The 14,210-nt window shown below is 41.1% G+C and overlaps 1 protein-coding gene across 5 annotated transcripts in view; it reads right to left on the minus strand.

The window, feature by feature from the left end:
• The window catches only part of LOC122550789 (heat shock protein 105 kDa-like), a 91,690-nt gene that overhangs the window by 56,846 nt on the left and 20,634 nt on the right, over positions 1–14,210 (minus strand). For 4 of the 5 annotated variants that reach the window (XM_043692046.1, XM_043692048.1, XM_043692044.1 and 1 more), the window contains 2 exons: positions 10,007–10,144; positions 4,739–4,861 (listed from right to left, as the gene is read on the minus strand). In XM_043692046.1, coding sequence (XP_043547981.1) covers positions 4,739–4,861; positions 10,007–10,144 — 261 coding nt within the window. Of the gene's footprint in view, positions 1–4,738; positions 4,862–9,553; positions 9,633–10,006; positions 10,145–14,210 lie in introns of those variants that run through there. The other variant, XM_043692049.1, reaches the window with a different exon arrangement.

The raw sequence follows: 14,210 nt of genomic DNA on the forward strand, positions 1-14,210 counted from the left end.
CCTTTATTCAACAACCGATTGTACCCTCTCCCTTTCAAATTGCAGATTGAAGCTTATTGTATTATAGTCACTACCTCCAAATGGCTCCTTCACTTCGAGGTCCCTGATCAATTCTGGTTCGTTGCACAATACCAGATCCAGAATTGCCTTCTCCCTGATAGGCTCCAGCACCAGCTGTTCTAAGAATCCATTTCGGAGGCACTCCACAAAGTCTCTTTCTTGAGGTCCAATACCATCCTGATTCTCCCAGTCTACCTGCATGTTGAAATCCCCCATAACAACTGTAGTAACATCTTTGCGACAGGCCAATTTCAGCTTCTGATTCAACTTACACCCTACATCCATACTACTGTTTGGGGACTTGTAGATAACTCCCAAGAGGGCCTTTCTACCCTTAGAATTTCTCAGCTCTATCCATACTGACTTTACATCCCCTCATTCTAGGTCTCCCCGTGCAAGGGACTGAATATCATCCCTTACGAACAGGACCACCCCACCCCCTCTGCTCGTCAATCTGTCCTTACAATAGCACGTATAGCCTTGAATATTCATTTCCCAGGCCCTTTCCACTTGAAGCCACATCTCAGTTATCCCCACAATATTGTAGCTGTCAATTTCCAAAAGAGCCTCAAGCTCATCCATCTTATTTCGAATACTTCGAGCATTCATATATAATATTTTTAATTTGTTACTGCCCTCACCCTTCCTATCAACCTTATGGCATGATCACTTTTGAAGTTTTCTGCTTCATTGATACCGTTATCTTTCTTGACTTCCCTTGTTCTAACTTTCCCTTCAATTTCCTTCTTAAACTTCCAGTTTGTCCCCTCCCCCCCGCTATTTAGTTTAAACGCAGCTGTGTTGCAGTAGCAAACCTGCCTGCCAGAATGCTGGTCCCCAACCTATTAAGGTGCAAACCGTCTCTTTTGTATAATTAATGCCTACCACTTATTATGAAGGTGTAGAGGTACTGTACCTTTAAGACAGTTGAAAATCTAGCAAGGACTGCCTGACACAGTACACAATGTTCTGAACAAGGTAACAATGTAACACTTGGTCAAAACCAATAGTACAGCTGTGTTGCTTCGAAACACAAAAACAAATTTAAATTCGGCCAGTTTAAATTATGCCCCAAGATACCAGAATCCAATCAAATTTGAATTTAGTATTTTGATAATATTAAAACCAATGAAACGATTGATATTTTGGGTATAAAACAAGATAATTTGAACAGTTAGGGAGAGAATTGCTTTGCCACCAACAAGTACAGACTGCCAGCAGAACAGCTCTCTGTTCTAAAAGGTACCTGTCTATAAGAAGTTTGCGCAGCGGAATATTGAAAAGATGACAGGAAAATCTGCAGAGGAAGACACAAAGAGAAGATTCGATAGCTGACTGGTTTTGAAAATTGTATTTTTTTGTAAATCTTAATCGGAACTTTTTATTGGACTAGTATTGTAAAGTGGGAGGTAAAATATAGGTTTAAGAGAAAGGAGCTGTAAATAGTTGTTGGTTTTAATATTGTCTGTTGAACTTGAAGAGTAAGGTTGTTAATTTTTACTTTAAATAGTGACCCCTGGGATAGTTCTTTGCCTCTCAAATTTTAATAGATTACAGCAAGGGGTAAATCTTTTCTGTGTTGCTGGTTTAAATTAGCAGAGGGGTTTTCCCGTGTTGTAACACACTGGTGTCCTAAATTGCTGGGTGGACCGAACACTGGTATATAACTCAATCATGTCACCCACACAGAAGTGGCGAGGGTTTTGATACCCATTAGGAATATGAAATTCCACCCAACATTCTGCTCTTCTAAGCCAAGATCGTTTCTTGCCATTGTTCAGTTCTGACTTCATCCTCTATATGGGCTAGTCCATCTTGTTTTCTTTTTTCCTATTTTTCCAAAATGTCAAATGCTCTTGCAACGTTAGTTTGCAGCCTGATTCAACTTGCGACCAAGGGTCAGATTTGCATTGAATTAGGAAGATTCTTGTAGATGCATTTTCTAATCAACCTGTTCAAAGATGTTATGACACACCTCTGGAGCAGGTGGGACTTGATTTCAGGCCTCCTGGTTTGGAGAGAGGGACACTTGTAGACCATTTAAAAAATGGGAGCAGGGATGTGGCTATAGAAGTCCAAACATTTTCAGACAAACCACACCTTTTTTTATGGTAGGGAACGTGGGCAGTGGTATAAATCACAAAGGATTTCAATAAGGGAAAAGATTCTAGCTGCTGCAAGGACCTTAAACCTGCAGTATGGGTGCCAAAAATTTATAAAAAGTAGACACAAAAGTTCTGAGAAGCAGATAGGGTCTGTTTAACTGGCTGCAACTGTCAGTAAATCTCTGACGCACTGCTCTAATGACAGGCCAGCTGATGTTGCATCTGTTTGAACAGTTTCAATAGGGATATGTCAACAAAGAACTACTTATTATGAAGGCTTGGCTGGGTTTCAAAAGCTAAAATATCTCTGCAGTGATTTCTCAATTCACATTTGATTTACAGCTTAAACAGATGATTAAGCAATAGTAAATTAAAATTAATTTTTCCTAGAGATTAACCAATTCAGGAGAGTTAAAAGTTTTATGTTTCATTAATGGGATCTGTATAGTAAGGGCCGACTGGATTTAGTTTCTGCATGTATCCTGAGACCTGCTCATAGTGGATACTGGGTGAATAAGAAGCCATGGGAAAGCGGCCATGGGAAATGATTGAAAATGGGAAATATAAAGACTAGGGGTCTTAACTATCCTTTATAGTTTATGCTCTGGTTCCGGAGTTAGGAAGCACAAATTCTTCCTGTATTTCACCTATGGGAAGTCTCACAATTCACTGCACTTTTTACCATGGTGGATCCACCAATTTAGGAAGTTTCCTGACTTGACTATCCATCTCAGAAGCCAAAACCTGGCCCCAAATCTCTGTAATGTCTACATACAGCAAAATCAAAACTACCAATTCACCCATCTTATAAATGCTGCATGTATTCAGTTAAAAAGTGTTTAATTCAGTTTGTTTTTAAACCATTTTTTCCGATTCTGGTTCTTTTTCTAGTGTACTCTTTTTCCCATGTTGGACTTTGGTTTTTAATCAGTATCATTATCTTGCACTATGGCTTTGTCCTTCTAGAAGTCTCTATATAATATCTATAAAATATCCCTGTTTGCCTCTTCAAAAAGAATTCAATCAGGCTCTTTAGACAGGAGCTACCATTTATAAATCTGTTTGACTAAACAGTAAATAATTTTGAAAAGGTGTTCATGCACTCTATCCTTAATTACAGATGCTGCAATTTCCTGCTAACAGATGTTTAGCTAAATGGTCTATAATTTCGTCTGTCACCTGAATGACATGTGCAATTCTTCAGAGTTCAAGAAATAAGTCATAAGTCAAGCAAACTTTGGAATATTACAGTAACAACATCCATAATGTCCTCAACCTTACTCCCATGTGATGCAACACACCAGAACAGGAAGTGTTGGGAGTATCTGTGGAAAGAAAAAATCCTGTGACCGTTCTTTAATTTCCAACAATTTCTGTTTTTGCTTGTTTCAGATCTGTTTTATCTATTCTTTATCCAAAAATGTGCAAGTTAGGTGGACTGGCCATGCTAAATTGCCCATAGTGTCCAGGGATGTGTAGGCTAAGTGGACTAGCGATGCAAAACACAGGGTTATAAGGACAGGGTAGGAGAGGTGGATCTGGATGAGATGTTCTTTGAAGGGTCAGTATGGATTTGATGTAGGGATTCTGTGATAAGACAGATATCATCTTGAGCTGGTTATGTCACTCTTTAATGCTTTACTTTATTCATTATTATGTTTGGTGTTAATTTTGGCGATTCTCTGCTGCAATTCCTTAGTAGTTTCCTTTGGATGTTTGGCATCCTGATCTGCTACTCTTACTTTAGCTTGCAAAATTAATTTGGCATGTTCAAAAACTATTTAATAAATAGGTTCTAAAACCAGTAAGTTAAACAGACATCTAATAATAATATCATTGTTGATGCAATGGAGAAGTCCAGAAAAATTTGAAAAACCCTGCCACAAATATCCTGACAAGGTCTATTTATCCTTTTCTAACTTTTGTGTGGAAAGCATGCATAGATGTCAACTCACACACAAGAAGCAGAAAGTCAAGCTGCGGAAGCCATTTATCAGCACTTCTGGAAGGTGCCAGCAACATACATGACCCCAACTAAATCTGTAACTTAGCTAAACACAAGAGATGAGAGCCCATTCAGAGGTTGGAACCAAAGAGTCAAGTACCATGGATATTAATAAGCTATGGTTACTTGATAAAAGGACAAAATTGACAATCCTTGGGCATCACAGACAAATACACAAAATCTTTGTCACCTGTAGACAGATTTATTGATAGCACTGAGTATTCGGAATTGACTGCTGGTTCCATCCATGGCATACAGCCTCAGTCTTATGCTGCTCTCTTCTACATTCTCCACAGCAGTGCACAGTACACACAGAGGGTTGACAGGTCTCCCTTCAGTTTGGACACACTGACCCTTTGAAATCCTCAGGCTGCCCACTACCTCTAATTAGCTGCACTATTAGAGGTGGCTTTTTCACTGGTCTCCTCTGGAAATTTATGATTGACGTCCTGCCACATACATCACCTTGGTTTGTAACCCAGAAATTGATCAGAAGCTGGTATACAAATCAAATCTTGAAAATTTAGGCTAATTAGCTTATTTCAATTTCTAGCGCCTACATACTTACAGAAATAACGCAGTCACATACAGGTTTTTTCAAATTGGTCTCTGCTGTTTCCTTTAGTTTGGTTAGGAGCATGGCTGTGATCTGTTCCATATTAAAATGCTGCTCTTTATCCATATACATCACCTAAAAACAAAAAAAAAGCTTTATATAAAAACAAATGAGCTGAAATGAGTTTGCTTAAATGGCCACTAACATTTTTCTGTAATTAAAGATCATCCACATCTCATAACTTATTCATAACAATTCCTGAAAATGGATAATGCGCATCATTCCATCATCCAAATATCTTCTTACTTGATCTTCCCAATTTATAGTTTTTACATCTAATCAGCAATGCCAGCTCCCTAGAGAATGAGATGATGCTTTCCTTCACCTCCCAAACATTTTATGTTTATTTGATCCAAGAAGGCTACAGCCAACTATTGATGTAATGACTGAAAACAAGATTAAAATCATGCTGGGCCTGAAATTAGAGGCTTTGAATTTCATGAACTAGTGACCTAAATCCAGAAATACAGGGAGGTTCAGATCAGATCATGTAAAAATTTTCATGTTACGTTCATCCCACTTGCTTTGTGACCAACCAAGCTGGGACAAAGAAAATTTGAACAATAAATAAAATCTGTCAAGCACAAAGCTGAAGTTCTATACTGGAGAAAGGCCAATTTTGACAGTATTAGGCGAGAACTTTCAAAAGCCGATTGGGGGCAGACGTTCGCAAGTGAAGTGACGGCTGGAAAATGGGAAGCCTTCAGAAATCAGATAACAAGAATCCAGAGATAGTATATTCTTGTTAGGGTAAAAGAAAAGGCTGGTAGGTATAGGGAATGCTGATGACTAAAGAAATTGAGGGTTTGGTTAAGAAAAAGGAAGCATTTGTTAGGTATAGACAAGAAAGATTGAGTCCTTAGATAGTTTTAAAGACAGTAGGAGCATAGGCAAGAGGGAAATCATGAGGGCATAAAGGGAACTTAAGACAGCTTTGGCAAATGGAATTAAGGAGAATCCAAAGGGTTTTTACAAATACATTAAGGACAAAAGGTTAACTGGAAGAGAATAGGGCCCCTCAAAGATCAGCAAGGCGGCCTTTGTGTGGAGCCACAGAAAATGGGGGAGATACTAAACGAGTATTTTGCATCAGTATTTACTGTGGAAAAGGACATGGAAGATATAGGCAAATAGATGGTGACATCTTGAAAAATGTCCATATTACAGAGGAGGAAGTGCTGGATGTCTTGAAATGCTTAAAAGTGGATAAATCCCCAGCATCTGATTAGGTGTACCCTAGAACTCAGTGGGAAGCTAGGGAAGTGATTGCTGAGCCTCTTGCTGAGATATTTGTATCATCGACAGTCACAGGTGAGGTGTCAGAAGACTGAAGGTTGGCTAACGTGGTGCCACTGTTTAAGAAGGATGGTAAGGACAAGCCAGGGAACTATAGACTGGGGAGCCTGACGTCAGTGGTGGGTAAATTGTTGGAGGGAATCCTGAGGGACAGGATGTACAAGTATTTGGAAAGGTAAGAACTGATTAGGGATAGTCAACATGGCTTTGTGCATGGGAAATCATGTCTCACAAACTTGATTGAGTTTTTTGAAGAAGTAACAAACAAAGAGGATTGATGAGGGCAGAGCAGTAGATGTAATCTATATGGACTTCAGTAAGGCAATCGACAAGGTTCCCCATGGGAAACTGGTTAGCAAGGTTAAATCTCACGGAATACAAGGAGAACTAACCATTTGGATATGGAACTGGCTCAAAAGGTAGAAGACAGAGGGTGGTGGTGGAGGGTTGTTTTTCAGACTGCAGGCCTGTGACCAGTGGAGTGCAGGTTCGGTGCCGAGTCCTCTACTTTTCGTAATTTATATAAATGATTTTGATGCGAGCATAAGAGGTAGAATTAAGAAGCTTGCTGATGACACCCAAATTGGAGTTGTAGTGGACAGCGAAGAAGGTTACCTCAGATTACTACAGGATCTGGACCAGATGGGCCAATGGGCTGAGAATTGGCAGATGGCGTTTAATTCAGATAAATGTAAGGTGCTGCATTTTGGAAAAGCAAATCTTAGCAGGGCTTATACACTTAATGGTAAGGTCCTCGGAGTTTTGCTGAACACAGAGACCTTGGAGTGTAGGTTCATAGCTCCTTAAAAGTAGAGTAACAGGTAGATAGGATAGTGAAGAAGGCTTTTGGTATACTTTCCTTTATTGGTCAGAGTACTGAGTACAGGAGTTGGGAGGTCATGTTGCGATTGTACAGGACATTAGTTAGACCACTGTTGGAATATTGCATGCAATCTGGTCTCCTTCCTGTCAGAAGGATGTTGTGATACTTGAAAGGGTTCAGAAAAGATACACAAGGATGTTGCCAAGGTTGGAGGATTCGAGCTATAGGGAGAGGTTGAATAGGCTGGGGCTGTTTTCCCTGGTGCATTGGAGGTTGAGGAGTGACCGTATAGAAGTTTATAAAATCAAGAGGGGCATGGATAGGATAAATAGGCAAAGTCTTTTCCCTTGGGTCGGGGAGTCCAGAACTCGAGGGCATAGGTTTAGGGTGAGAGGGGAAAGATCAAAGTTTGTACGAAGATTTGTAGCTCGGCTGCTCGTTGTTGTGGTTCTGTTCGCCGAGCTGGAAGTTTTTGTTGCAAACGTTTCGTCCCCTGGCTAGGCGACATCATCAGTGCTTGGGAGCCTCCTGCGAAGCGCTTCTTTGATGTTTCCTCCGGTGTTTATAGTGGTCTGTCCCTGCCGCTTCCGGTTGTCAGTTTCAGCTGTCCGCTGTAGTGGTTGGTATATTGGGTCCAGGTCGATGTGTTTGTTGATGGAGTTTGTGGATGAATGCCATGCCTCTAGGAATTCCCTAGCTGTTCTCTGTCTGGCTTGCCCTACGATAGTAGTGTTGTCCCAGTCGAATTAAATGCCTAAAACTAGGGGGCATGCATTCAAGGTGAGAGGGGGAAAGCTCAAAGGAGATAGAATCATAAAATCCTTAACAGTGTGCAAACAGGCCATTTGGCCCAACAAGTCCAATCTGACCCTCCAAAGAGTAACCCACCCAGACCCTATTATTCTACATTTACCTCAGACTAATGCACCTAACTTACACATCCCTGAACACAATGGGCAATTTAGTACGGCTAATTGCCCTAACCTGCACATCTTTGGATTGTAGGAGGAAACCAGAGCACCCAGAGGAAAGTCACGCAGACACGGGGAGAATGTGCAAACTCCAGTCAGACAGTCACCCGAGGCTGGAATCAAACCCAGATCCTTGGTGCTGTGAGGCAGCAGTGCTAACCACTGAGCCAGAGAGTGGTAGGAGTCTGGAATGCACTGTTAGAGGTGGTGGTGGAGGCAGATAGGGCATTTAAGAAACTTTTACATCGGCACATGAATATGCAAGGAATGGAGGGATATGGACCAAGGGCAGGCAGAGGGAATTAGTTTAATTTGGCATTGTGTTCGGTGCAACATCATTGGCTGTACTGTTCTAGGTTCTATATTATATGGACGAGTTAGACCGAAGGGTCTGTTTCTATGCTGTATAACTCTATGACTCTAATATCCTTGAGCTCAGATTCAGCTTTCAGCCTTGAACTTATTAGTTTTTCTTTTATGTTTCTCCTCCATGCTCTCCCTGCATTGATATTAACTCTTCCTCCTTGCAGTCTCCGACACATTAATATCGTGTATGACAACAGAGAACAGCCAGGGAATTCCTAGAGGCATTGCATTCATCCACAAACTCCATCAACAAACACATCGACCTGGACCCAATATACCAACCACTACAGCGGACAGCTGAAACTGACAACCGGAAGCGGCAGGGACAGACCACTATAAACACCGGAGGAAACATCAAAGAAGCGCTTCGCAGGAGGCTCCCAAGCACAGATGATGTCGCCTAGCCAGGGGACGAAACGTTTGCAACAAAAACTTCCAGCTCGGCGAACAGAACCACAACAGGGGAAAGATATAAAAGAGACCTACCGGGCAACTTTTTCACGCAGAGGGTGGTACGTGTATGAAATGAGTTGCTAGAGGAAGTGGTGGAGGCTGGTATAATTGCAACATTTAAAAGGCATTTGGATGGGTATATGAATAGGAAGGGTTTGGAGGGATATGGGCTGGGTGCTGGCAGGTGATACTAGATTGGTATGGGATATCTGGTCGGCATGGACAGGTTGGATTGAAGGGTCTGTTTCCATGCCGTACATCTCTATGACTCTAAAACACAAAGATATGGAACTTCTCTTGGAGAAAACAAGTAATTTTAAAAAATTCAGTTAACAGATGTGAGCATTGCTGGCAGGCCAGCATTTATTGCTCCTCCTGAGTTGCCCCTGAGGTAGTGATGGTGTGCTGCCTTCTTGAACTGCTGCAGTCCATGTGTTATAGATAGAACCACAAGGTTGTTAGGGAGGGAATTCCTGGATTTTGATCCAACAATGAAGGAACAGCGATCTATTACCAAGTCTGGATGGTGAGTAGCTTGGAGGGGAATTTTCAAGAGGTGATGTTCCATATATCAGCCGACCATGTCCTTCTAAATGGTACTGGTCATGGGTTTGGAAGGTGCTGCTAAGGATCTTTGACAAATCTATGCAGTGCATCTTGTAGATGGTATGCATTGCTGCTACTGATTGTCGGTGGAGGAATGAGTGGATGTGGGATGCTTTCTCCTATATGGTCAAATTTTCTGAGTGTCGTTGGAGCTACTTTCATCCAGACAAGTGGGACTATTCCATCACATTCCTGATCTATACCTTATAGATAGTGAATAGGATTTATAGAGACAGGTGGGGAATTATTTACTGCAGCATTCCTAACCTCCGACCTGGTCTTGTAGCCACTATATTTATATCGTGAGTTTAGTTGAGTTTCTGATCAATGGTATCTCTCAGAATGTTGACAGTGGGGAATTCAGGGATCATAAAGTCATTGAATGCCAAGGGGCAACGATTAGATGGTCTCTTTTTGGAGGTGGTTATTGCCTGGTACTTGTGTTGCGCAAATGTTACTTGTCACTTGTCAGCCAAGCCGAATACTGTTCAGGTCTTGTTGCATTTGAACATGGACTACTTCAGTATCTGAGAAGATGCAAAAGGCGCTGAGTATTATATAATCAGTAGTGAAAATCCCCACAGTTCAAAAAAAAAATGGTGTTACGAAAGAAAATACAACATATATTCTAAAAATACCATTATCCAGTCTTATCGAGAGAGAGCAAAAATACACTTGTTGATAACAGCATTCAAATGAACTTGCCTTAACTCCAACTCCAGTTTCCATTGGAACAAGATCATAAGTCAGCTTATTCTTCTGATTTTGAACAACAGGATCACTAAATGCTCGGCCATGGAGTCTTTTGAAGTTTAGTATGGTATTCTTAGCATTTGTAATCAGCTGAAAGTTAAATAAAAACAACTGAATCTCAATCAATCACCAGATAATGTTATCAATTCACTCACTTACAAGCCATAAATGTTTAACTAATAATTATAGACATAGAACAACTTGTAATTCATCTGATCTGCAACGACTTAAACTCCAAGAAATCTCTACTTGCATCTAAGACAGATAAAAGTAACAAAATTTAGAGTCTCAACAGTAACTCATAATGGATTCTTTTTCTACTCCCATACTTTTGGTTCTAGCTATCAATCTTGATATTACACACCTTTCGGTCAGGCGATACTGGATTCTGGACAAGACCACTCCCTTCTGAATCTATAGCTTTGGTCTCTGCCTATTTCTCATCTTCTCGCTGTCCTTTGGTAACAGAATCAGAGATGTACAGTAAGGAAACAAACCCTTCGGTCCAGCTCGTCCATGCCGACCAAATATCCCAACCTAATCAAATCCCATTTACCGGCACCTAGCCCATATCCTTCCAAACCCTTCCTATTCATATACCCAGATGCCTTTCAAATGTTGCAATTGTACTAGCCTCCACCACTTCCTCTGTTAGCTAATTCCATACATGTAACCACCCTCTGCGCAAAAAAAGTTGCCCCATAGGTCTCTTCTATATCTTTCTCATCTCACCCTAAACCTGTGCCCTCTAGTTCTGGACTCCCCCCACCCTAGGGAAAATACCTTGTCTATTTATCCTACCCATGCCCCTCTTGATTTTATAAACCTCTAAGGTCACCCCTCAGCCTCCAACACTCCTGGGAAAACAGCCCTAGCCTATTCAACCACTCCCTATAGCTCAAATCCACCAACCCTAGCAACATCCTTGTAAATCTTTTCTGGACACTTTCAAGTTTCACAACATCCGACTGATAGGAAGACGACCAGAACTGCATGCAATATTTCAACAGTGGCCTAACCAATGGTCCTGTACAGCTGCAACATGACCTCACAACTCCTGTACTCAATACTCTGACCAATAAAGGAAAGCATATCAAACGCCTTCTTCACTATCCTATTTATCTGCGACTCTACTTTCAAGGAGCTATGAACCTGCACTCCAAGTCTCTTTGTTCAGCAACACTCCCTAGGACCTTACCATTAAGTGCATAAGTCCTGCTAAGATTTGCTTTCCCAAAGTGCAGCATCTCGTTTTTTATCTAAACTAAACTCATCTAATTAGTTTTCACATGGATGCTAATAGCATCCAGCTCTATATCACCACTACCTCTCTGGATTCTTCCTTCCTTGCTAAGTTATCAGGCTACTTATTCAACATCCAGATCTGGATGAGCAATGTTTTCTTGCAATTAGATACTGGGAAGACTGAACATAGTTTTTGGTGTCTACTCCTAACTCCTAGCTATGACTCCAACCCTCTCTTTGATAATAACTGAAGATTAAGCCAGTCTGTTCACAACCTTATCATTTGACCCAAAGATGACTTTTCAACTTTGTTCTCACCATCAGTAGGACTGTCCTCCATTTTTGGGACATCTGACAACATCCCCATCTCAGCAAACTTGCTGCTGAAACACTCATTTGTGTCTTTGTTCTCATTTGACTTGACTGCTCCAATGCACTCCTACCATAGACTATCATTTGCAAACTGGGGTCATCCAAAATGCTGCTGCATGTGTTTTAACTTGCAGCAAGTCTTATTCATCCATAAACTTTATTTTAAAATACTTATGTTTTTAAGTCTCTATACGTTTTTCTCTAGCTCCATAAACCCCTATAGATATATATATACCAATTATCCTCATATTGGTTTCGAGCATTTCCAGTTTTAATCACTATTACTGGTGGTTTTGCCTTCAGTTCCCTGAAAGATCCTCTCTTACACTTGTCTCTTTCACTTTCTTTCCTCCTTTAAAAGGTACAGTACGTCTTAAATCCTACTTTGATTGAACATTTGATCACCTGACCTAATATCCCCTCAGGTTGCTTGATGTTGTATTTTGCTTTATAATCATTTTGTATTTGAATATTGTTCAGCACAGCACTTTACAATTTTTGTTTGCTAGCCAGAATACCTGTTTTCAAACTTAACATCTCTCTCAATTTTTAAAGTCATTTTACTGTATTTTTCTTCCTCTTTAAGTTTCAGAGCTCAGTGTACTTCAAGGGAAAACTAGACTTGGAATTTGTTAAGTCCTATTTGCCAGATGAAGGGATTACGATTCAAAAGCTGTGTTTGCAATTTTGAAGCAAAACAGGCAGCATGAAAAAGTGTATGCAAACAACCTACTTCCATGATTTTAGAGTCTCTGCTAGCATCACATGTCCTGACTTGGTACTATAACTTCACTGGTGTCCTGTGCACACTGGGAGGAGTAGAGTAACTGCAGATTTTGAACTTCCTTTTTTTTTAAACAAACGGCACATTCCTATAAAAAGGACAGTTGCAGCAATGCATTGCCAAATACTGGATAAAAATCACTCTAGACAATTAGTAAGGGACTAGGGACAAGAAAAATGGTGTACCATGACTATCACTATGTTCCCCATGTTAACAAACCACCCTGGCAGTATAACTCAAATGAGTGAAGGCTAGATGAATCCTGTTTCTGCTGAGCAGGAAGGTTTGTGTGAACCTTTCACAAGCGAGTTTCAGAGCAAACCACAAACAAATGGAAATGGACTGTTAAGGCTCATAAGTTCACATCCAAAATATGGCAGCAATGAGTCAATGAATGCATCTGCACATTACAGCTCATATCCACTACCGGAAGTGAGGTCCAGGAAACTCAGGATCCGTTGGAAAGGTGTACACACCTACATTCCATCCCTCAGCCATTGGTCCTCAGGAAACAAAGTAATGACAGGGTGCACCCAGCTGGACGAAGAACCAGACATAGTCCCTTCAGAAGTCTCTACTCAGAACACGTGAGAAATGAGTGGACCCTCCGCCTCCACCCTGTCTGCCATCTTCTTGTTGCAAGTTTGCATCAAAGAATGTCAATTTGCATCTGGCAAGACGACTATCCACATATCTAGTCTGTTCAGACACAAGCCCACCACAGCTTACCTGAACAAACCTCTCGGATCAACAGGCTGCACAACCAACAAGTCTCCCTCCACCACAAAACTAGGAAATACACAAAGACAAAGGGGAAAGGAAAGAAATAAAGACTTCTCAGGATACTTCGGTGGCACATGTAACAGTGCACCGTACCTTATTTTGCACTTCAATAAAAGTCACTGCTGTCACTTTACACCTAGTAGTTTATCTCTCCATGCAGTCCCACATATCATTATTATAGAATAGGGCAGAACTTCAAGCCACAGGTAATATTCCATTGTGGAAAGTCTGTAGCACCATCTGGAAGCAAGAAGAACAAGGTGCATACTGACATGTGCGCTACTGACATCTTTGGGCCTCCTCAGACAACATCCTAAATTTTTCATGGCCACTGTGCTGAAATGTCGTGGTCTGAAGGAGTCAGTGATGTCTGGGTTAGGGAGGTACAATAGGATTATCATGGAATAGATACACCACAGGTTGGTATCCTGAGCAGTGCATGGGTCTACAAGCAATGTCCTTTCCTTTAAAAGCCCCGATATGGTGATCCTTTAACCGCCTCCTGAAACAACTCTACAGAAGCCAGTATCTCATAACTAAGTCATCCTTTTACACATGAACAGCCTTTGATGCCTTCTACAGAGTCAGGCACTACAGTGTCAGTGTCCCTAACACTCAACCCTTACATTAGCCAGGCTCCCTGATTTGACCAGCTCAACAGCCCTAATCAAGGAATGCATTCTCAGGTCCAGATGGTTGACCTCATTATAATCACTATACTCCCCCATAGGTTAAGTAACTTACACTTCCAATGTGGAATGTGGTCAGTCGTTTCTTCCCCCTATGTACTTATGATTTCTAGCATGATGGAAAGTGACAGTTAGTGCTCCTCAGCCAGTAGCCTGCACAATTTTCATCCCTCATGTTGCTCCCAGCTTGTAGCCCTCAACCCTACAGAATAACTTTAAGTGTCCTTCCCACAGTAGAGGATACTGTTTTCCCTCTTCACAACTGTTTCTTCCCCCCCCCCCC

This window comes from Chiloscyllium plagiosum, chromosome 6 (assembly GCF_004010195.1).
Source record: "Chiloscyllium plagiosum isolate BGI_BamShark_2017 chromosome 6, ASM401019v2, whole genome shotgun sequence".
In the NCBI taxonomy this organism is placed as follows: domain Eukaryota; kingdom Metazoa; phylum Chordata; class Chondrichthyes; order Orectolobiformes; family Hemiscylliidae; genus Chiloscyllium; species Chiloscyllium plagiosum.